Source organism: Lonchura striata, chromosome 1 (assembly GCF_046129695.1).
Source record: "Lonchura striata isolate bLonStr1 chromosome 1, bLonStr1.mat, whole genome shotgun sequence".
Lineage (NCBI taxonomy): Eukaryota > Metazoa > Chordata > Aves > Passeriformes > Estrildidae > Lonchura > Lonchura striata.
The window spans coordinates 115,434,128-115,457,319 of NC_134603.1; the positions used below are offsets into that span (position 1 = coordinate 115,434,128).

Consider the following 23,192-nt stretch of genomic DNA (forward strand, 5'->3'; position numbering starts at 1 on the left):
CACTCCCCCACACTTAAGGGGTGAATTACAGTTTTACAGGGAATCATTACAGTGTATCTTAATTTCACCGACATACTACTTAGTTACAGATTTTTCTTCTCAGAGCAAACAACCCTGTCCTCAGCCCTCTGAATTTTATCATATAGGTTTATCCTAAACATACATGGATCAACAGGTTGGAAACAAGATGTCCCAGAGGACATGCAATATGCCTGCCATCAGTAGGTTTCCACCAACTTTGCCACAAGAAGAAGGTGAAGACTTAGCAATTAGAGATTCAGTTTCCCAGCAGGTGTGATCCCAACAGCTTCAGGCTGGAGAAGGCTGATCTCTGCTTCCTCAGCCTCTGCCACTTTCAGGCTACTCACACAGCAAAGTCTCACCCCACTTAATCTCTAGTGGACAATGAATGAGGAAACAATGAAACTTTAGATGAGCTTTGGCTGCATGAAGAGAAAAAGGCCACATGCAAAAAGTTCCCTTCACCTGTTGCAGCTCCAGATTAAACATATAAAAATACGTATACACAAGAAATAATTAATCTGGATTTACAGAGGTGTTACAACATCAGGCCTTCAAAATACACAGCTTAACTCTAGGTATTAGTTCTACCTTTCTGTAATCACATGCCATTCTTTAGAAGAATTTTCCAAAGCTACTTACCCCTTTATTGGCAGCAATGCAGCATTCTGCTATTCTCAGCCACAGACGAGGGTTTGAGTGATAAACCTGGACTGCCTCAATCAGGCATTCAAAGGCAGCTAGGGGCCTCCCAATATGCAAGAGCTGAATGCCACAGTTATAGAGTAACTCATATCGTTTGTTAGTCAGTAGTGTACACATGGGTCTCCCTGAAAATTTTTTACCTGCAGAAAAGGATTATATCATATTGGATGCGCAACTCAAGACAGCACAAAACTCTAAGAAGAAGAGGGAAGCTGTGAGAAACACCCCAAAGCTACCAAAAGCCTCTCTTATTGCTGAAATCCACTAGCCTCCCTCTGTAAATTTCTTTCATACCAAAACTGATTTCAAAGACAAATGAATTGTATTCTTAATGAAGACTGAAGTACATTAAATGCAAACCTGATACGTTCCTTATAATACAAGTTAAGTGCTATACAATAGTACTGAATCCCAGATTTGTGAGAATACACATATCTACACACATTCCAGAGAACAGAGATTCCAGAAGAAAACCACTTTGCTGTTAACAAGTATAAAACACTTTCTGTATTCACATTAATACCTAAGGCTACACTTGGGTCCAGGGGTGAAACAGGAAAAAACAATAAAATGCCTGATAGTGAATATACTTTAGAGAACACAAGGAATGAAAACAATTATAACTTCATCTTGAAATTATGAAGACTGAGTGATGAGGCCCTCTATAGTCAGATAGGAGAGGTCTCACATTCACAAGCCCTAGTCCTGTTCTCTGGGACAACACAGGAGGGCATAAACAATCCAGGAGATTTTTGAATGTGTTTATGAAAACTTCCTTCTCCAAATGTTGAAGGAGCCAATGAGGATAGACCCTATACTGGACCTCGTTCTCACCAACAATGAGGGGCTTGTTGGGACTGTGAAATAGTGGAGTTAAAGATCCTTAGAACAGTATGAAGTATGCACAGCAAGCTTACTACACTGGCTTGACTTCAGGCAAATAGACTTTGGCATCTTCGGGGATGTGATCAGTACAATACCATGGGACAAAGCCCTGAATGGAAGAGAAGCCCAAGAAAGCTGATTAATATTCAAGGATCACCTCTCCCAAGCTCAGGAGTGATGCATCCCAATAAAGCAGCTAGGCAAAAATGCCTCAAAAATGCTCCTGAACAAGGAGCTCCTGGACAAATTCAAATACAAAAAGAAAGCCGACAAAGGGTGGAAGCAAGGACCAGTAACCTGGGAGGAAAACAGAGAAACCAGGGACCAGGCTGGAAAGATAAAGCCCTGACAGGATTAAATCTGAATAGGGACATCTAGGGCAACAACAAAATCTTCTATAGATACGTTGGTGATAAAAGGAAAACTAGGGAAAGTGTGAGTCCCCTGCACAAAGAAACAGGAGACCTGGTTACCCAGAATATGGAGAAGGCATCCTTCATGTCCTGATGATTCTACACATTGTCAGCAGGACTATAAATAACCTATGCAAAATAGGTCACAAAAACTTTTTTGTCATACCTCCCTAACTGATGGACAAAGTCTATAAAAAAGGGAGAAGTAATTGTCCCAGCACCATGGTACATCAAGAAGAACAAAAAAATAAAGATTAAATATAATCATCATCATGTATTTCTGGCAACATCAACTACATCCTTACATTAGGTTATCATCAAAATTCTCACCCCTTTTACCCTGCCCTCCACAAAGAGATGGAAGGGGAATTTTGCTGATAATTACTCAAACCTCTCTATTTCCTAGACTTGCCAACCCCTTTTCCACTATCTGTTTTAATCTCTTGCTTACCTGGATCCGAGCTGCCCGTTCCCAGTTGTGCACATGCATTATCATTTTCTTGCAAGGCTTTTTTAAAGTAAAAAATTCCTAAATTGTGCTTTCCCATTGCAAAGTGGATGCAACCAAGATTGTTCCAGAACATACACCTTAAGCATTCACCTAAGAGCACAAGAAAAGAGCATTTGCAGAAGGTGAAAGTTGTTGCCAAGCCCACAAAATGCTCCAACCACTTTCTCATGGGTCAACATATTATGACAGTCTACTAAACATGTTTTTCAGTGAGATGTTCATAGATGACGGTGTTATATCCAATCTGACATACACATATATTTATGCCAGCCAAACCATATAAGCAGGAAATTCACTCTTCTTCCTAAATATACGTTCAGGTAACACTGTGAGATGTTTTTTCTAAATAATAAAGGACAAAAAAATTAAACTTTTCACTTACCTGCTGGTGACTAAAGTTTTACAGAGTTAACACGGATAATAAAGGCAAAAGAAAAAAAAAAACCCACCCTAAAAATCCAAATAATCAGACCATTAGCAAATTAAATAGACATTATTTTAGTCATAGCCTAGGAAGACTAATAAGTGAACATTATACTGTGCAAAAAGGCTAATACAAAGAAGTTTTGTGATGGTAAAGTTTTCAAAAAATGTTAAATCATGAAGTGAACTTTAAGCATATAAACTGCCAGAGAGACCTCAATTCTAGGTCAAGTATGTTGCCTTATGGATTAAGAAACTCAATTATGAGCCTTGCAAATATAACACAGCTTCATAAATCCATTTTCATGGACAATCACAGCCTTCTGTAGAAGAATGTTCAATGACAATCACTACAGTGTTGTGTGAAAATACAAGAAGAAAGATTAAAAACATCTAGCATATAACTCATGACTTGCAGGGCTGACACTGTTAAGTGATCATTAATATCCTTAAAGCTGACATCAACAAATAAGTCCTATTATACTACACATTGAAATATCTGCAGGATGAAGGGTTTTTATTTTACCTGTTTTCATGAAGCCTGGATGTTCAGCAATGTTGGCACTGTTTAAAAGTTTGACAGCTTTACGGTAATTGCCTCTCAAATACTCGAAATTGCTTTTAAGAAATAGAGAAGGAGCTGACTGTGACGGAGAAAACAATAGTTAGTTATCTCGTGGTTGATGATTTCTACTGCTAGTGTTGTATCACTTCACAAACTTGCCTCTGCTGCCATTTAAAAATAAATAGGTTTAGGCCAGAATACTTTCAACAACTCTGTCATGAACTTTAGAGAACCCTGTCATGGAAATGGCTAAGGGCAAAGAATCTCTAACCTGCATTCTAATACCTTCCTCCTCACACTTCCCCTCCCTGCAGAGTTCCTCGTAGGCTGTAATCTTCCTAGTCTACCAACACAGACCTAATGATCCAGAAGGTTTTCTGTTAAACTTGCTTTCCAGCAAGGCATAAGCCTCCAAAAAACGTCAACAAAAAGAAAAAATCAACCCCAAAAAATGCCCACATATCCCAGAACTAATGTTTTATAAACTGGTTTAAACTACCAATTACATCAAAGTTTGTAATATGCATAACATCTACAGTAAACTAAAATTTATTTCATTTCAATTATAAAGACTGCTAAACCTGTTTATTATATAGTGTTTCATGGTTATTTTGGCACCACAAGGCCTATTTTTTTAGCAACTGAAAACAGCATAAATAAGAAGATTCTACATTAATTTCATTTGCAAAGAGATTATAAACCCAACTGGCTACAGAAAGAATTACTTCAAAAATCCACCCTCAATAAGAACTTTTTTTGTAAAGAAGACTAGCAAAATCAGTTTTAAGATACAAAACACATCTAGATTTGGAAAACAGTCTTAAGAATACTTACATTTCCAGCTGTATTCATAACAGACTTGATCTCCCTTTTGCATGCTTTTAATGACTTCATCTGGATATAGGCTCTCACCTTATACTGTTAAAAAATTAAATTTGTTAAATAATATACACTAATTTCTGCAAATTTGCAAGACAAATTGTATCTAGCTATTCACTGCAGAATATTTTTTATACATCTTTAAAATACGTGGCAAAAAGCTATTCAAAAAATCTTCACAAAAAAGAAATTATATTCAGACTTTAAGCACCACATTTATAGGGTTTGTATCTACAATAAGCACATTTTGTTCAATGGCCAACAGCTGCTCCATATTCAAACACAGATATGAACACTTAAAATGACAAGCTAATTAAAAAAATCTAACATCTTAAACCCAGACATTTACCTACTACACTGAAAACACAAGTGAATGCTAATAGAGAGAAGCACCCTAACTCTTCACATTATTTTTCAACAGAACAGTACAGTGAAATAAAACCTCAGCTGATTTAGACTGTTGGAGGTTGAACAGACAAATTCAATGCAGCAAACTGCCATGTAAAGAAATTATTATAATACACAGGGAGTGAAATTGTGATGGTGGACAGGATGTTAGGCCAGTTTTTCCTGTACATGGATCTTACAAAAAGAATGACTAAGAAAAAAATATTTTTTTGTTTTACAAGGAGAGAGAAAGAATAATAATTTGGGCTAAACCAGTTTTGAAGGAGATGACGCTTATATTCAAAACCCTTGAAGTAATGTTCCTGTATAAATAACATGCAGACCCTTACCTGATGTATCTTAGATTTAGCAACTTCTATCAAAGCTCCACTTTCAGCTTTTTGATTCGAGGAATCTTTATTGGTATTATTACCTGACTGTCAAAAAAAAAAAAGAAGGAAGTGTTACTGTTAGTCACCTTTTAAATTCAGTTGACAGATTCACCTCACATGAAGAAAAATAAGTATTTAATAGTATTAATACAGTTCTGAGTATTTAATATCAAAATATACACATCCCACCAGAAACTAACCTGAGTTTAAGAATCAAAATCCATGAACCATACCAGCCTCTGAAAAGCTGAATTCTGTACTAACATTAGTGTTACACTACATTGCTCTGCAGTTAATTATTTTGCCTAGAAGGATGATGTGCATATTTCTAGAGTACCTCTTTAATACTTCCTTCAGTAGATTACTATAGACATCAAATGAGAATATTTTAAGTGTGATATCCCATCAATAGGAAAACACTGAAATGCCCTCTCTTCACTTCCAAGCCACCACTGATTTTCTTGATTTTTCCAAAAGGCACATGAAATATTTAATTTGAAAGTGTGCCTCATACTTTCAGATACTATATAAAAAAGATACTTCATTTCCCATCCTAAGCTGTGCAACTGCAGTTCCTCTGACACTAACTTCCCTTTCAAACTTAAGTCTCATATGGTGATATTCAAAGACAAGCAATATTTGACCCTCAAGACAACTGTTTTTCCAATGCAAGTCTCTGACTGAAGAATGACATTTTAGCTCCCTGGAGTTAGAGAAAAGGGTGAAAGAGGGAATAAACAGCTATTGTACACAATTAACTCAATTATTAACATATTTAAGCTGCTGTCTAAAGTTACAGGCGATCTAACATAGTCTTAAATGTCAAAGTCTTTTACGACACTAATTTTGGATTGAGCTAAAGCATACTTCTGATAAAAATTTAAAAGCATTTGTATGATTTTAAGCTTACCTCATTTTTTCCATTCTTGCTGTTATTGTTGCCCTGTGAAATCATTTTTTCCAGAACAGCGAGCAGATGCAAGGCTTTCTCAGCTTGGTAAGTTAACAGGTATAAGTCTACAAGCAAGAAGCACACAGCCTGGGCAAACTTCTCTTCTGTGAAAAGCAAAGAAGAAAAATTTGTTTTACAGTTCTAATACCAATCCCTCCAAACATGGATGGGAAAAAAAAATTACTATAAAGTGCCATCTCTGCAACATTATGAGAAAAATCAATATATTACATAAGAAAAAATAATGCAGCCATGTCCAACCCAAAGCTAAGTACATACACTGAAAAGGAAGCTCACTTATTCAAATGGCATCAGCATAGAAGCATAGAGTAGGGACAGCTTAACAAGTATTTCATGTTCATAGATTCTGAAAACTGATCTAAGCAGATCAGCACCAAAGATGCAACATCCAAACAGACAGCGCCATATGCAGATGTGGAATCCCACAGAACTCACAAAGATTCTGTACAAACACATCTCTGCTTCGCTGACTTCACAGAGAAAGTCCCAGTTATGCATATTGAAAACTGGGAAGAATTCAAGCAGAAACACAACAGCATTTACTTAATTTACTGAGACCCACACACATACACCCTTCAGCCTGCTCACTTATAAAATTTAACAAGGATTATAAAACTACTTCATACAAGTATGGTAATTCTACTACACAAGGTATCATAGCTCATAAAAGCTGCAGATTTTGTATTCAGATATCAGCATATACAATTATGTATTACCTAATTAAGGTATTTAAAAATTAGTGTCCTGTAAAACAGACACCCACCTGTGAAGTTGCATGATGACTCAAAACATTAGATTTAAAATAATTTCATTAGCTTGTATATTATTTACACCTTCCCCCAAATTCATTTGTTGTCCTTGATATAAGTAAAACATATTCTTCATTCCAAACCCTACCTATTTTCTTAAAACTGTATTAGACAAATTACAAATTACTTGTCTGATAGTGAAAAAGACTGAATTGTCTTTCTGTAGTTCTTGAATGGACAAGATTCTTCTTTCTGCCTACATACCAAAAGGCTCTATGAACTGGTACAGCTTCTCCCCAACAGATATAGCTTCAGTATACTGACGCAGATGGTACAGGATAACAGCTTGATTGTAGTACAGCATACTGTTCTCAACATCATCCAAACCATCCATTTCTTCAACAACTGAGTGAACCTGAAAAAATCCCACTCATTTCATTAAACTTTCAGTACCTATGATTTTAAAATACCAGGTATTTAAAAAAAAAACCTCCAAAGCTATGAATTTCTTCAAAGGTAAATTATAACTTATTGACCTAATAAACTTCCTTGTTGTAATACATTAACACAGAAAAAAAAAAAAAACATACAAAGAAATACAAAATTGTCAATTGAGTAGTAAAGTAATATTTTCACTTTTTTATCATTTCACAAATTATTCCACATTAAGGAACTTTCTACTTAAAGAACATAGCAGGTCCTTCTATTGTTATAATCTCAGATCAGTTTCAACAATAGTTAAAAACACACCTACAAAAATTGTCCTACAAGATTAAACTGACTCAGATGTTTAAAAGTAATGTTACTTTCTTATTTTGTCAAATCTACAGGACAAGGGGAAGAAGTTTTACTCCTACTTCACAGAAAGATTCCACCATTATTAATAGTACTCAAAATCAAGTACCATGTCAATACAGTTGCATTACCTGGTTTTTCAGCTGGTTAAGGGTTTGTCTCAAATTGTCTGTGGTGGTCTGATTACTTTTACAGAACTCTGCAACAGCAGTATTCAAAGTTATTTTGTAGTCATCTTTGTTTATGTCTTGAAGGGTATTTAGGTGTTGTAAACAAGCATCATAATTTCCAGCCTGTAAATTGCACACAAACCAGAAGCATTTATTAGAAAATACAGTCTTTCCTTTATCAATACAAGTGAACTAAATGTGTAAACACATATTTCATTATTTATGCAGATTTACTGGATGAGAAGCAAGTCTAAATGTTGAAGCCATATCCAAACTTCAAAAATAATTTGGTGGAGTAAGGACAAATTAAGTAGCTGATTATTATCAACAGATCTTTCCATGGAAAGTGTTATTCTCATTTATTTTATTATATTAAGTTTCAAGACTGTTTCCTCAGTTTTCATAATATTTCCCCATTTCATGAACACTCAGCAGCTGCAGTTGCTTATACAAGTTCCAGCCAAACATTTTATGTTCAGTCTTCAGTTCATCTGAATATAATAGTGATTTACAATTTGATCTATGGAAGTTAGCTCATATTAAGAGCTCATGAGAGACTCAAAAAAGAAAGTGTCACTTTCACAGAATAGGGTTAAAAAACATTTTTACAAGCTTTAGCTGTTGGATGAAGTATTCAATCACCTAGGCATGCCTAAACAGAAGCTAGGAGCCAAGCATGATGCTCCACTGATGTGTGATTTAATGGAAAAATCCCTTTCTTTGATCACAGGAATAAACAAGGACTTCAGATTCATGCACCTCTGCCTGCTTTCAGTTTTGGTCTTTTCTGTGTTGGTACAGGAAGACTTCAGTGGCATCAAGGAATGTAAGAGAAACTCCTCAGTGTTTCTCCTCACTCATTAAGCCTAGATTATGCTTCACTTTCAACTGCAAAATTCCCACACAGGAATAATCACATTCACCTCTTCCATATCAGAATTACTTCCAGTGTGGTCAGACAGATAAGCAGATGCATTTCCATCTCTATCAATGGTTCACATCCAAAAACAAAGTTCTGGAGTACCACCTTCCACTCACTCCTCCTTTTCAGGTGGTCTTCCACAGAGCTTCTCCTGGACTGCTGAGTAACTTCATATTAAGGGCAGAATACAAAAAAGAAGAGCTCTGGGGTCCTTCTGCTCTCCCCAAGAAAGTTGCCATTCTGCAGCTCCTTTCCATTGAACCATTCCAATTCCTTCAGTCTCCCAGGCAGGCACAATTATACAACATAGAGAGATGTAGCAGGACATTGACACATTTTCACAACTCTAAGTACCAACAGCATGGATTGCCTTCTGATTATGTACACAAACACAGGAACTTGCAACTCAACTGCTGGCATGCTCTTTAGCTGAGACAGTTCTCCCAGTGATTCTCCTCCTGTGCTCACACTTGGAGCTTCTCTTCAGTAGCAGCTTTGAGATCACAGCAACAAAGCTCCTACTCATGGCTGGACTAGAAACTTTGAATCTTTAAATGCTCAGGTTATTTTCTGATGTTTTTCATCAGCTAACAGTCCTTTATGCCACTCTACTAGATAGGATCTAGAATATAATACCAAATTTTATAGGAATTCTGTCAAGACTGAAAGTGGACATGTAATATAATAAAGCAGTATGGGAGGCAGTCCACAATGCTATCTGGAACTACTCAATAGCAAGAAACAGGCAAACAAGGCAGTAAATTAATTCTGCTCACATCTGTTGCCACCTTACTCCATGAACTCAGGGAATTCTTAAAGCAGGAAAAAACATGACAAGGTAAACCAAACACACTGGACCAGGATAAAAGTAAAATTGAAATCATTAGCAGATCAAAAGTATTTTAGGTATTTAGATGTGTGGGCAAGATGGAAAACAAATTACTCTCATGTGTCTTCAGTTCTTCATTTAATCAAATGCCACTGATTAAAATGTTATTGAAAAAGAGTAATTGAGCGTTCAAGAAGACATTAGTGAACAACACAGTGTAAAGAACCAACCATATGCACTTAATGTAACAAAATAAGTGAAACATAGAAGTACCAAGGGAAACACTGAAGCAAGAATCTCAAAGGAAAACACTTAAATTCTTCACTGACTAGTTTTACAAATTTAAAACTGAATTTAAAGCAAGGCATTTTGAAGACAGAGATACAATTGAAAGGAAAAGAAATTACACTTCCTGTCACACTACATAAAATTAGGAGACAATACAAAGAAAGAAATAAACTGAAAGACCTGGTACCTAAACTTTAACACAGAAGAAAAAAAATCTTCCAAGGAACATAAAACAAGTAGTAGATATTGCCTGTAGATGTTACTCATTCAGAAATATGTTTTAATTCAATGTGACAGGACATTATACAACATTTTTTGACAAAGAATATAGCATGATGCTAAAACACAAGTGTTTGTTTCACTGCTGTTTTTTACATACATGAGGTTCCTTTAAACACTAACACATCATTTTTAGCTTGGTGTGATTAATTCTTCCAAGAGATCATGTGCTTCCAATGCTGATGCAGAACAGAAGCCTCATATTGCTTTTAAGGCTACTAAGTTTTGAGAATCAAGATTAAAAGTGCTCTTGTTCAAGTATTCTGTTCAGTCTTCTCACATCACAGCAGATAGAAAATGCATCTGCTGTCTTAATAACACGACTAGCACTATTTTGAACATCCTCTTAATGCATTTGCAGCTGTATTAAGAAAACTGGAAAAACAATTACATAAGCCCACTTAGCAGTAATGTGGTGACTTAGAAGTCTCAAAGCCTGACTTTGTCTTACCTGAAAAGCTTGTAATGCACTGCTTGACAATTCCTTTTCCTGGTCGGTAATCCCAGAAGTACCTGCTCCTTCATGTTTTTCAGTACCTTGATCTGTAAAAGTGAACAGAAGATTATAACAAAGCTTGCAAGTGTGATAACAGCTGTGCAGCTTAAAAACTTTGCTTCTTCCAGTTCTCAAGGTCCTCCTGCCAATACAAGTAATTTTCCAGATAACTGTAACAGTGTCCCTACTACACTATTTATATCCCAAGTTACATCTTCTACCACAATATATCAAGTTATTATATACTCCTAGTGAATTCCTCTCCATAAAATGTAAATTATGGTGCTCAATGGAATAACCAAAGTCTTGCAAGTTAACTTACAACCCATACATTTTAGATTTCTCTTTAAAACTACAACCATACACTAGGATTGTCTTATTTTGCTCAATAGCCAGCAGTGAAGGCCATACATCATGAAATGTACCACAGTAGATTAGATGAAAACCCACACAAAATCCTGTATAGTGCTTCCTAAACAGCAAGCAAATGATATTCTAGGGTGCAACAAAAACCACAGTAAACATTGGAACTTCCCCATAGCTCCCTACTTTGGAAGAATATCTCCCCAAATAAGAGGCTACACTTGAACCATCACTGTTAATAATCATTGACAGATCTAATATATTTTTAAAAAACCTCTCTATACTTTTGTATTCTTCAATATATTCCATCAAATGCTGTCTGGTGATTATATTGCAAGGCACAAGCATGTGCTGCCCGCTCACTTTTTCAGCCTCATTCCAAATCTTATAGATCTTCCTTTGAATCACCTCTCTTCCAACATGAGCAGGAGCAGTTTATTCTACATCTTCTTCACATTCTTTTCCTAGAATCTTCTCTAGTTCTACTATACCCTTTCCAGACTAAGACGAGAAAAACATGTAGAAATTATGATGGTACATTTATATAGCAATGTAACAAGGTTTTAACTGCCTTCAATTTTTTACACAGAATTCCTAATGTTTTATGTTTCAGTCACTATTGAGCATATTTTTCAGAAAGAAGTCTACTAAATCCTTTTGTCATCATGTAATTAAGAATTAGGTGAAGTTGCATTAAAAAGCAAAGTACACACATTCCATGTCAAAGAAGCTAAAAAAAAAACTCCACTAAGCCCTTCCTTGTGCTGAAAAACTACTGAGAAAAAAATTAAACAACCACACAATCACCACCCTGGAGAAAGTATTTCTAGGAGCACTAATTAATGTGCTAGAACATACAGAAATCACTTCATGTTTTTGAAGAAAAGACTTTATAAACCAGCAATGGTTTCTGCTTCTGCAGAAAAGTATTCCTTGAATTCACAGTGAAAGATTTGCTCTAAAACACGCTTTGCTATCTTAATAGACTATATAGGCTATGTAAACTCAATGCCTGCTTTCTCTTCCTTATAATTTGGAGATGTAATGCAAACTTCACTAATTTTGTTTTCACTTTGAACACATGAAAACACTTAGCTATGAGCTCCTCTGCAAAATGCATTCACCATCACCACCAATATATCTGGATCTTCTACTACTGACCATGAAAATTTACAAATATAGGACCAACAACAATCATAAGGGGCAGTCAAACTTCAGAAGATTAATCATATAATAGTCTCAGTAAGAACAAAACAGACTTAGTAATCTGTTAAGTTTGTGCCTGTTTCTGGAAAATAGTGAGAGTCCTTCCACCTGCAGTAACACTATTGCCCCCTGCAATTGAGCAAGAGTTGTAAATATTTGGTTGGGACTTTCATCCTGCATTAAGACATCAACAAAGTAGAGAATATAAAACCTCAACAAATCTTACACCAGCAAGAGTAACCCACTGTCATTTAGACAAAATTCAGGGTTCAGCAATTTGAACACTCCGGAGGGATGGATCCTCAAGGGCCTACACCTGCTATGAAATCTGACTGCATAATGCATTGATCAACACCATTTGCACTGCCTTGTCCTTCAAAAGGAAAGGCAAAAGAGAAATTTAAACCATAAAAAAGATCAGAACATTCTTGATGCGCCAAAAGCTTTCTACAGTGAAAGAGGAAAGGAACAAGAAGTGCCTCTGCTTCAACCTAAATACAGCATAGATCTGATTCCAGCTCTAAACCTTGTGATTATACAGATGAACTCTCCAAGCATCTTTAGAACAGCAGCAAATAAGCAAATGCATCTTCCCTCAAACTTTCATGCTAACAGTGGCATTATCTGCTTTTCTTGCTCAGCATGCCTGTCAAATTGTGCTGGTAAAGGTAACCACAGTGCAGAGCCTTGAGACTCTAAAACTTTTGAAGCTGGTAACAATCTGATCAGATTCTTCACATATAGGTTTATCTAGCAGAGAGCCATCAACTACCAGCTACATTACCGATTACTGCCTTTGTATGCAGGTTTGTAAGAGCAGCATCTCAAAGGAAGTCTGAATTCTGAAGTAAAATGTCTTCAGTGAGGTGACAGATAAATCAAGAGATACTTGTCTAGGGTCTGCAATAAAAACTACACTTACATAGCTTGGTTAATGTAATTCCTAAGGAAAAATCAGGACAGGTCTTCAAATTTCACTGTCTCTGAACTTGTTGGTACATTAGAAAAACACAAACCCAAAACATAAAATGAAGCTGGGGACTACTTTAAGCAAAACCAGAGCTGTCTCTGTAATCCAAACTGCACCTACTAGCACTCAGTAAACAAAGCAGGTTTGTGAAACCTGAACTAGAAGCTTATCAAGAAAAAATTAAAATCCAGCTGATGTAGTTCACAGCATAACTTCTTCCTTTGAAAAAAGCTTGACAAACCACTTTGGCTACTCTGTACCCTTTATGTCCAAACGCATCTGAAACTTGTTAAAGGCCTAAAAGCCACTTCAGTCTAATGTGATACTGCCATTCTTGTTTAGACTGGGATCTACTGCTTCAGCTGATCTTTGCTATCTCTGATGGCAGAGACTCCTCCAAGAGGAGTCACCTGAAATCTGGCTGGCACAAGATACTGAACAGAACCCACCAATTCCACTGAAGTGGCAGGGGTGGTGGGGAGGGAGTGCTCCTGTTCTCTCGGCTGCAAATGGCTATTCCAGTACTTGCAAATAAAACTGTTACTTCCATGTTCCTTGAAGCATTTGAAAATGAAAACAGGTAGGAAACTTGTTCCCTGGCAAAAGAAACAGCATGCCTTGCTCACTTGGGCCCCTGTGACCTTTGGCATTCTTGCAGAAGCACATGGTATAGGTAACACATGGCACACCAGTCATCCCCAATGTGCTCCCATCTGTACAGCAGCCACAATTATCAGCTGAAATCTCCAGAGCAGTGCAGATTCTCTACTTCACAAGTGAGAGAACTTGATTTATCTCTGTAATTTGTACTTAAGTATGGACCTGTTTGCTTAAATTTTCATTTGTCCAACTTTCATGGGTACAGACCAACTCTAAAACTAAAACTTGTGTAGGTTCATGATGAGGGGCAAAAGGGGCAACCTGGAACAGGATGTAAAAATCAACCACTCAGATTTTGATTTGGAGAGAGCTGCACTGTGTTGAAAGTTAAAGAATCAATCCAGGAACTATCTTCCTAGCTATCAGTCCTGGGGCTGAGCAGCAGCAACACTATGTCACAGAGGCTGGTTTGTTTTGGGTAAGCAGGCAGCTGCTCCTGCTGGAGAAGGTACACCACAGCAGACAGCAGAACTTCAGGAAAACTGTCTCTATGAAAGGAGAACAAGGAAAAGTATGAGACTGCCACCTGAAACAGAAGATTGCTCTCCTCATGGGCTTACTGCCAGAATTTCATAAAAGCAACAAAAGTCACATCTCCCACATACACATACCTGAAGACACCTGAGAGTGACTGCAATCATTATCCTTCTCATACCTGCTCTCCATTTCTCCAAGGACTGCTGTTGCTGAGCTCTCTTGTTCCTAAGCCCTGCAAATTACATCTTGCATGAACTCTGCTGTTGAACACCAGAGCATCTCTGGAAATATTTTTAACTTCCAAGCAGGCAGAGCAATAATCTCTTTCTTGAAAAGCAAGGAATCTATCACGACTCTTGCTCCAAAAGAATTTTGAAGGCTATGAAGCCCAGCCAGTGTCCAGCCATTACAGGACAACAGTTTGTGGCACCAAGACTTACATTTTAATTCTTGTATTAAGCCCTTCACTACCTGTATAGGTACAATAGGCTTCTTTGGTGCTGTGCTATAAAAAGCAAACATTTTTCAGTGTAAAGTTACCTAGAGCTCTCTGCTATAAACAAGTGCAGCATGCAGAATATCCTGCCATAGCTCACATCTTTGATTCATTTGGCACACACTTTTAAGAAAGTAAAACTGAAAAGTTCCTTCAACACTTCAAAGAACATCAACAAAAAATATTAAAAACTTGATGCCAATTTTTCGCTTGTAGTTTAGCAGTCACTTATAGTTCTTACAAATAAACACATGACAGTTTAGTAAACATCACTCAGTGCACTATACTTATTTTCTCTGTAATTTTTTTCCAAAGACTGAGGCATTTCATATTTAGCATCTAGAGAAAAAAAGGCGTAAGGTGATTTTAAATAATACTCCCCCCAAATAAAAACAACTAGAAAAAAAAAAAAAAAAAGGTGACCAGAAACAAGACCGGAAGGAATGGCATGAAGCTGTGTCAGGGAGGTTTAGGTTGGATATTAGGAAAAGGTTCTTCATTCAGAGAGTGTTTGGGCACTGGAATGGGTTCCCCACTTGGCACAAGCCTGACAGAGCTCAAGAAGTGTGTGCAAAACACTTACAGGCATGGTGACTGTCTAAGAATCACATGGTGTGATTCTTAGAGATGTCCTGTGCATGGCCAGGAACTGGAATCTGTTAATCTTTATTGGTCTTCCAACTCAGGATATCCTACACTTCTATGAAGTAGACCTATACAATTCTATAAGTAAGTCTTTCCTCCGCATCACCCTCTTCTTCATCCCCCCATGAGCTGACATCTGACGGAATGACCTTTCCTGCAATGAAGACTTCTTGCATGACAAGGAGTTGTATGGGAGACAGACGAGCAGTAGTTTATCAGTGTTACTGAGATTTATTCTGTCTACCAGAACACAGCTTATTTTTTAGTCTCAGTGATTTCCCTCTGCAGTGTCTTTTCAGGCCCGAGTTCAGAGAGGACGCACTCATCCCGTGAAACCAAAGCAGCATCCCTGAGAGAATCAGACTGAACTCCAGCGATTAAGCAGCACCACCAAGAGTTATAACCTCCCTCATACCTTCTGCATGCCCCAGTTTAACAAATTAACCCAGAAGCCCGACTTCTGTGGGGGTCATTACGCTCCGGGTGACACAAACACACAAGCTACCCCCGCCGGCACGAACACAGGCCCTCCCCACCGAGCCCTTCGCGGCCAGGAGGGGGCAACGGCTGAGCGCCGCTCGCCCAGGGCGGGCGGGCCCCGTGCGCACACGGCCCCGCGGCGACCCGCCGGCGTCCCGGGCCCCTCACGGCGGCGCCGCGCCCGCCGCACGCCCCCGCCTCGGCGGAAGGACACGGCACGCGGCCGCGCAGGGCCTTTCCGCGGCGGCGCAGGCCGGGGGCGGGCGCGGCGGGGCCGCGGCCGCTGCCCCCGCACTCACCCGCAGCCTTGTCCGCCGCCATCTCCGCCGCAGCTCCGTGCGGGACCGCGCGGCCCGAGCGCGCCGGTGGCTGTCGGGAGTCCCCCGCGCGCTGCGCCACGGGCGCTGCCCGACCGCCGCCGCCGACCGGCCGCTGCCCCCGGCGCCGCTTTGCCGCCGCCCCGCGCGCGCCGGGCCCGCCCCGCCGGCTGCGCCGCCCGCCCCGATTCGCCCGCCGCTTCCGGGTTCCCGGCGCGCCCGCGCCGTCCGGCCGTTGCCGGGGCACCGCGGATGTGACGCCGGGACGCGGCGGGGGCACGGAGGGCGCCGCGAGGCGGGGCCGCCATGTTGGGCGCGAGCGCCGCGGCGCCTCGCGCGGCGCTCCCGCCGCACGGAGCTCGCCGGCCGCTGCCGCGAGCGGGGCTTGCCCTGTCTACCCCGGCCAGACGCGCGGCTCTCATCAATGGATGCACATGTCTGAAGGTGGGGTGCTAAGAGGTGGAGTCAGGCTCGGCTCGGTTGTGCCAAGCGATGCGACAAGAGGCAACAGGCAGAAACTCATCCATGGGAAGTTGCACCTGAACATGAAGATGAATTCTGTACTGTGCAGGTGACCGAGCACCTTAAGAGATTGTCCAGAGAGGCTGAGGAGTCTCCATCACCGGAGATACTCGAAACCCCCCGGACACAATCCTGTGCAATGTCTCTAGGATGGTCTTGCTTGAGCAAGGAGGCTGGACCAGCTGACCCGCTGTGCTCCCTGCCAACCTGACCCATTCTGTGATGCCTTCCGGAGCAATAGCGGTGACCTAGTTGATGTGGATTGTCAGGCAGACGATCTAAAGTGTTCTTAGGGTGCTAATTAATGGCAGTAAGTGCAGGTTCGGTGCCTGCATCCCGCATTCCTTCCTAAGTGGCTTTTTGGGCACTGGACACCTGAAGCCTGAGTAGGGGGACAAAACCCTCATGCCACTGGAGACCCCAACTAGTCTTTGTAATGGTTGTTATTATATTTCTTATTAAAGTAACAGGCATGGGATAAATAGCATTGGCATAGTCATGAATATTAAAGAATCTTGGGGTGTTTGTGTCCAGTTCCAGGCCCCTCAATTCCGGAATGATATAAAGATACTGCAGTGGGTCCAGCAAAGGTCAGTGAAGCTAACTAAGGGTCTAGAGGATAACGAGGAGCAGCCAAGGGAGCCAGGGCTGTTTAGCCTGGAGAAAAGGAGGCTCAGGGGTGACCTTACCACTCTCTACAACCACCTGAAAGGAGGGTGTAGTGACATGGAGGTCAGGCTCTTCTGCTGGGCAACCTGTGACAGGACTAGCCTCAAGCTGTGCCAGAGGAGGTTGGGCATCAGGACAAATTTCTTTATGGAAAGAGCAATTAAATATTACAATGGATTGTTCAAGAAGGTGATGGAGTTGCTGCCCCTGGAAGTGTTTAAGGAAAAACTGGACATGCCACTTAGTGCCATGGTCTGGTTGATGTGCTAGTGGTAGGCTGGACTTCCTCATCTCAGAGGGCTTTTCCAAGCTAATGGATTATTTTATTACACTGTGATCACTTGGATTTGCTATACATAGTATTTAAGCATTCACCTTTGCTACAATGTATCTTGGTAGGCTCAGCAGCCGCTTCTTGTTCTGACTCTTGGGCATAGACTCTGTGGATGAGTGCAGAGGAGCCGGATGGGGGTTCTCTTTTGAACCCTCATAGTATATTTACAACAGGAAGTAGGATGAGGTTAGAAGGCACCCCAGAGATGTCCCTTTCAAGCACCAAAAGGTTCCCTGTGTCTCTGTCACTTGGAGCCAGGCTCTAGAGACACAGGGACAGTTACCCTTAATGGGAATCATCAGCGTGCACTGTGTGCTTCTTCTGTGTCACTGTGGGGTTCTTGTCAGACAACTGCTTCCACAGTGAGAGTCAACAGTTATCTGTCGATATGGGAACACTTTCTTCTATTATTTCTCCAGATGTGGTTCTCCAAGATTTCCCACTCCTTCTTCATTTATTCCTGTTAAACATCACCTTTTCAACTTGTGACAGCAAGTATAGATACACCCAGTTCTGATTAAGAGACTTTAGCTTGTACAGTTTTTGTCTCATTGCCAGCAGATAGCACTTGTCAGGATAGCCCAGAGAGTCTCACGCACACTGCACCTATGGCACGCCTCTTGCACGTCAGAGGAAAGTTGTCCTTGGGGAAGTTAACAGCTAAAGGGTTTTAGTGGAAGCAGGATTTCTTAGCAGCCTTCTTGCAGTGGCCTCCAGTGACAGTGTTCTCCCTAACTCTGCTATCAGGCCCCTCAGAGAGGTCAGGTTTGTAGGTAAGGAAAGATTTAACACAGGGAAACAGTTGGGAAGAAATGCACACCAGCTAACACAAACCAGCTCTGAACACCTTTAAATCACAGCTTTAAATGAGAAAGGCCCTGTAATGAAGGATTCTGAAAAGGAACAGAATTATTTAAGGAATTTGAAGAGCAGGATGATTCTGTTTTGTAATTGAAGTTCTGAATATTCCAAATTATGTCTAATAACTTTACTATTTATCACTGCTTCTTCAGTTCATCTTCACTTAACTCTGATCTTCAGGCTTTCTTTTAGACACATATATATGAAAGAATCACACAATCCTTATTCTTAAATATCTTATTCCAAGTCTCTGAATTTGTTGTATCTTCTTTTGTATGAAAGAGCTGTTGGACAAGACATGTATGTATGTGTGAGTACCTGCAAGTAAAGTTGCAATAGCAAGTTCTCCTAAGTGTATATATTTAACATTGCAATTATTTATTAATGTTGCTATTCTATGTATTTATATGTGCATATATATGTTAAAACCATGGTGTTTTGGTACAAAATAAAACCTGTAAGGGGAAGAGCACTATGCTGCAAGTGTAACTGCATAGTCTCTCTGATTTTATCAAAACAAGGAAGTCACCAAAAATCTATGCTGTGTGACCAGCCAGAATGGCCAATGTGGACCTGATGTGAATGTCCATGTCCCTGTCTCCCAGGCTTGGTCCAGTGTTTATTCCCAGTGCCTGAGCAGGAGCCTGCTTGCTCCAGGGCATGTCACAGCAGGATGGGCACCACGGTGAATTTGCGATGCCGTACTGTAGCTTTTCTTTAACGATCATGTTAAAACCTATTTAGCTTCAAGTGTGGCAGCCCTGGTATCCAGCTGCTCCTCTTCCACATTGTGACATCTAGAGGACAGTAAGAGTTTGCTTTATCCATGTTTTGGCTTGAAAAGACAGGTGTATGCTAAGGAAGGCAGGAGCCTCCTTTGAAATGGAAAATGTAAACCCCCTCCCTCTGAACTATTCTAGTTTTAAATTAAGGGGCTCTCAGGCAAAAATACAGGAATAGGAATAACAGTTCTTTACAAGGAAAATTAAAAATACAAATGTGATAGTACAAAAAAAACCACAGAGTCAGAATATGACCTGACACCTTGTTGGTCAGGGTGTTGGTAGCAGTCCCATTAAATGGTGGCAGCAGTCCTCCTGGAGTGACAGGTGTGGTTCATGTAGAAGGGTGTAGTTTTTCTCTGACAGTCCAGTGGTGGTGTAGATGGCCCTGGTCTTCCTCTGAGAATCTAGTGGAGGAGACAGCTGCTCCTCTGGGAATCTAGTGGGAAAAGGCTGCTTGTGGTGTTCCAAATCTCAGATGATATCCAAGTAGGAATGCTTGGCTCCTCGCCCTGGGTGGAGTATCTCCCAGTGGGATGATGTAATTTTATCAGTCATTCAGTGACACTCAGTGGCCCATTAACAGCAGATACATCCCTGGAAAGAGGGTTGGTTGTGGAAGAGATAAAGAAAACTGCCCCTGCTGGTTTTGACAGGTGTCTCAATTAACAGAAGATAACTTCCCCACCTCTAACAGATGGCACTAGAATACAAACCCCCAGCCATGTCTCGCAACCTAAGACAATCCATCAAGCCATAATTTTACCACAGGACTTGTTTACCTGAGGGGTACTTACAACAAGCTTTGGTATAACTTCCATCATCATTTTGCCATGTCTGTGGCTTGTAGTTCCGAAATAATTTCTATTTTTCTATTTCTAGGGGGCAGACAAAGCAATTTTTATCAGATGGCCTTTTTTCAATATGGATTATTTTTTAAAGGAACTTAAATAAAATCTCTTCTTATTAATACTTAATTGCTTATGTGTGTGGAGGTTACAGAAGGAAAGGAAGAGACCTGCTATTTATCACAATTCAAACACACAGTCATGCAATCAAAACTTTTGACATTTTTCCTTCAAAAATATTGTGATAGCATCACTACTTTCCTCTAAGGAAAGAGGAGCATGTTTATTGCATAATTATTTCTTATATTATACTATTGTTTCTATGTTATACGAGGTTCTTATAGCATTTGCATTCTGCTTGGGATCTCTGGTCTCAGGGAGGCAGGCACGCCATCTGCTGTGGAAGATACAGAATAAAATCAAATACCATTTATGAGAATTTAAAAAGTGTGTGTGGGGAAAAAAAACACTCCTAAAATATTATCTCTCCTGGAATTTTGTTTTTTAAGGAAAGAAATTACCACAATTCAGGCTTTTAAAACAAGTCTCATTCTGAAGAAAATAAACATGGTACAGAGATGGTCAGTTTTTCTAAGTTTCTTTTGCCCATTTCTAGGTTAAATCGTTAGAAGCCCAAAGGAGCCAACTGTAATTTGTAATTTCAAGGACAGTGGGGGAAGTTTCAGGAGGAATACAACCTATCTGCTCTCAGACAGAGTAGTCTCAGCATCTCATTCCTGCCTTGTACACTACCTTCCTTTAGCAGACTAGATTAAGTAGAAGTAGACCAGGGTTTTCTCTCTGCTTTTGGCCTCAAAAAGCAAACTTTTCAGGCTCTATGTCAAGTCCTTGGAGACCCAAACCCAGCAATAAAGCAATCTCCTAGTCAGCCTTACAGCTGAAATGAGATGTAAATAACCTCACCACTGATCATACTAGCAAGACCTGGCTAGCAGAGGAGAAAATCAGGATTTGTGGCATCCCCAGTCACTGCCAGGCTATGAAGAGAGAAAAGAGTATGGCTAGCTCCAAAGGGACCTGTGAAAATTACAGGTTTTTGCCAGATTCCACAGTATGAAAATCTCAGCAGCACTTTGCCTAGTATATTCCAAAAGAGAATTTAATATAAGAAATGCTTTCTATGTTATTAATAAAGCTCCTCTCCTTTGCCACTCTAGTTTAAAAGCCATTACCCCCTAGGTGGCACTGTCCAATAAAACAAGGCATGTTTAAATATGGAATGATCATTAAGAAAGAGTAATTAAGGTTGGAAAAGACCTTCAAGATCAACCTGTGGCCAAACACCACCATGTAACTAAAACCACAGCACTCAGTGCCACATTCAGTCATTTCTTGAGCACTTCCAGGGCCGGTGACTCCAGGATCACGAGCAACAGGTTGTACCAATGCTTGACAACCCTTTCAGTGACAAAATTCTGATGTCCAACCTGAGCCTCCACTAGTGCAGCTTGGGGCCATTTTCTCTTGCCCTGTCACTGGCTGCCTGGGAGAAGAGGCTGACCTCCACCTGGCTACAACCTTCTTACAGGGGGTTGTAGAGATCTGTAAGGTACTGCCTGAGCCTCCTTTGCTCCAGGATAAACACCCCCAGCTTCTTCATCTGCTCCTCACAGGACTTGTGCTCCAGACCCTTCATAAGTTTTGTTGCCTTTCTCTGGACACACTCCAGCACCTCAATGTCTTTCTTGCCCTGTGGGGCCAAAGACTAAACACAGAACTTGAAGTGCCAAGCACAGGGGGACAATCACTGCCCTGGTCCTGCTGGCCATACCATTTCTTTTACAGGCCAGGATGCCATTGGCCTTCTTGGCCACCTGGGAATACTGCTGGCTTATGTTCAGCTGGATGTCAACCCCCAGGTACTTTTCTGCTGGGCCTGTGGAATTTTTGTTTACAATGTTAACTAGCATAAGTATGTTGAATGTAGGTATTAGTCTCAGCTTGATAATCCTCTTTTTGTGAATCTGTCTCTCGAAGTCAACAAAACATGCTGCTGTGAATCTCATTTAAATACAGTATTTTTACTTTCAGAGAGCTATGGAATCTATTTTCCTGGAGAATTATTGTGCATTGCATGTATTTGTTCTGTCTGTGCTCAGTGAATAAACCAGCAGAGGCTGTGCTTACTTTAGCAAGTCATTCAGAGCAGCAGGAGCAGATTGACAGCTGTAAACTGCAGGGGCTGAGGTTCCTCACAGCTCCAGTATATTCTCACACAGAGGTTATTTTGCATCTGGTGGGAACTGGCCCACTACTGCACATCATCATCACCTATTTTGAAGCTCTCTGAAAAAAACCTCTCTCACAAAACTTCCTCAACCACAGGACCGCCCAGAAGCACCAAGTTCCCCTTTCACCTGTCTCCTGTAGATATGTTTCACACCAGTCTCCATTATGTACATAAAAACTTCACAGGCAGATGGAAGCCTTCTTTTCTCATTTCTCCAGGTTCTGAGTGATACTGTTTTACTAGTTTTATATCCTGCTCTTCACTCTGCTGCTGAACATGGATTGCTTGGTGGCACAGGGGAGAAGGAATAGCCTTTGCCCTCCAGGCACTGTAGCAGTGCCAGGAAAACACCTTCAGTACACCCTTCTTACCTCTTGCTTTCACATACAAAAAAAAGAGACAGGATATCTTTCTGAAAGTGTTTACCACTGTGACAGCGTTGTTCACAATCAGATAGAGATGCTGAGGCTAGGAAACAAACTTAGACAGACAGGATGTTGGGATGTGGAAAGAGAACATGTGGGTGTAAAACTTCTGATAGCAAGGGGGTACCTCTGAGAAACAGGGAACTGTGGAGCATAAGGAATTTAGAGGAATGATGCCACAGTATCTTCAATTATTTTCTGTAA

The 23,192-nt window shown here is 40.3% G+C and overlaps 2 protein-coding genes across 3 annotated transcripts in view; one reads left to right on the forward strand and one right to left on the reverse strand.

The window, feature by feature from the left end:
* Window positions 1-23,192, forward strand: part of OSBPL10 (oxysterol binding protein like 10) — a 492,302-nt gene that overhangs the window by 156,376 nt on the left and 312,734 nt on the right. The gene's annotated exons all lie outside the window — the stretch shown is intronic.
* Window positions 1-23,192, reverse strand: part of CNOT10 (CCR4-NOT transcription complex subunit 10) — a 58,532-nt gene that overhangs the window by 15,882 nt on the left and 19,458 nt on the right. The window contains exons 1-10 of one of the 2 annotated variants that reach the window (XM_021525879.2): window positions 16,279-16,398; window positions 10,638-10,729; window positions 7,830-7,991; window positions 7,168-7,318; window positions 6,092-6,237; window positions 5,140-5,226; window positions 4,358-4,441; window positions 3,485-3,602; window positions 2,476-2,625; window positions 664-866 (exon numbers count right to left, since the gene is read on the reverse strand). In XM_021525879.2, the coding sequence (XP_021381554.1) occupies window positions 664-866; window positions 2,476-2,625; window positions 3,485-3,602; window positions 4,358-4,441; window positions 5,140-5,226; window positions 6,092-6,237; window positions 7,168-7,318; window positions 7,830-7,991; window positions 10,638-10,729; window positions 16,279-16,300 (1,215 nt within the window). In that variant the 5' untranslated portion in view covers window positions 16,301-16,398. Of the gene's footprint in view, window positions 1-663; window positions 867-2,475; window positions 2,626-3,484; window positions 3,603-4,357; window positions 4,442-5,139; window positions 5,227-6,091; window positions 6,238-7,167; window positions 7,319-7,829; window positions 7,992-10,637; window positions 10,730-16,278; window positions 16,399-23,192 lie in introns of those variants that run through there. The other variant, XM_021525876.2, reaches the window with a different exon arrangement.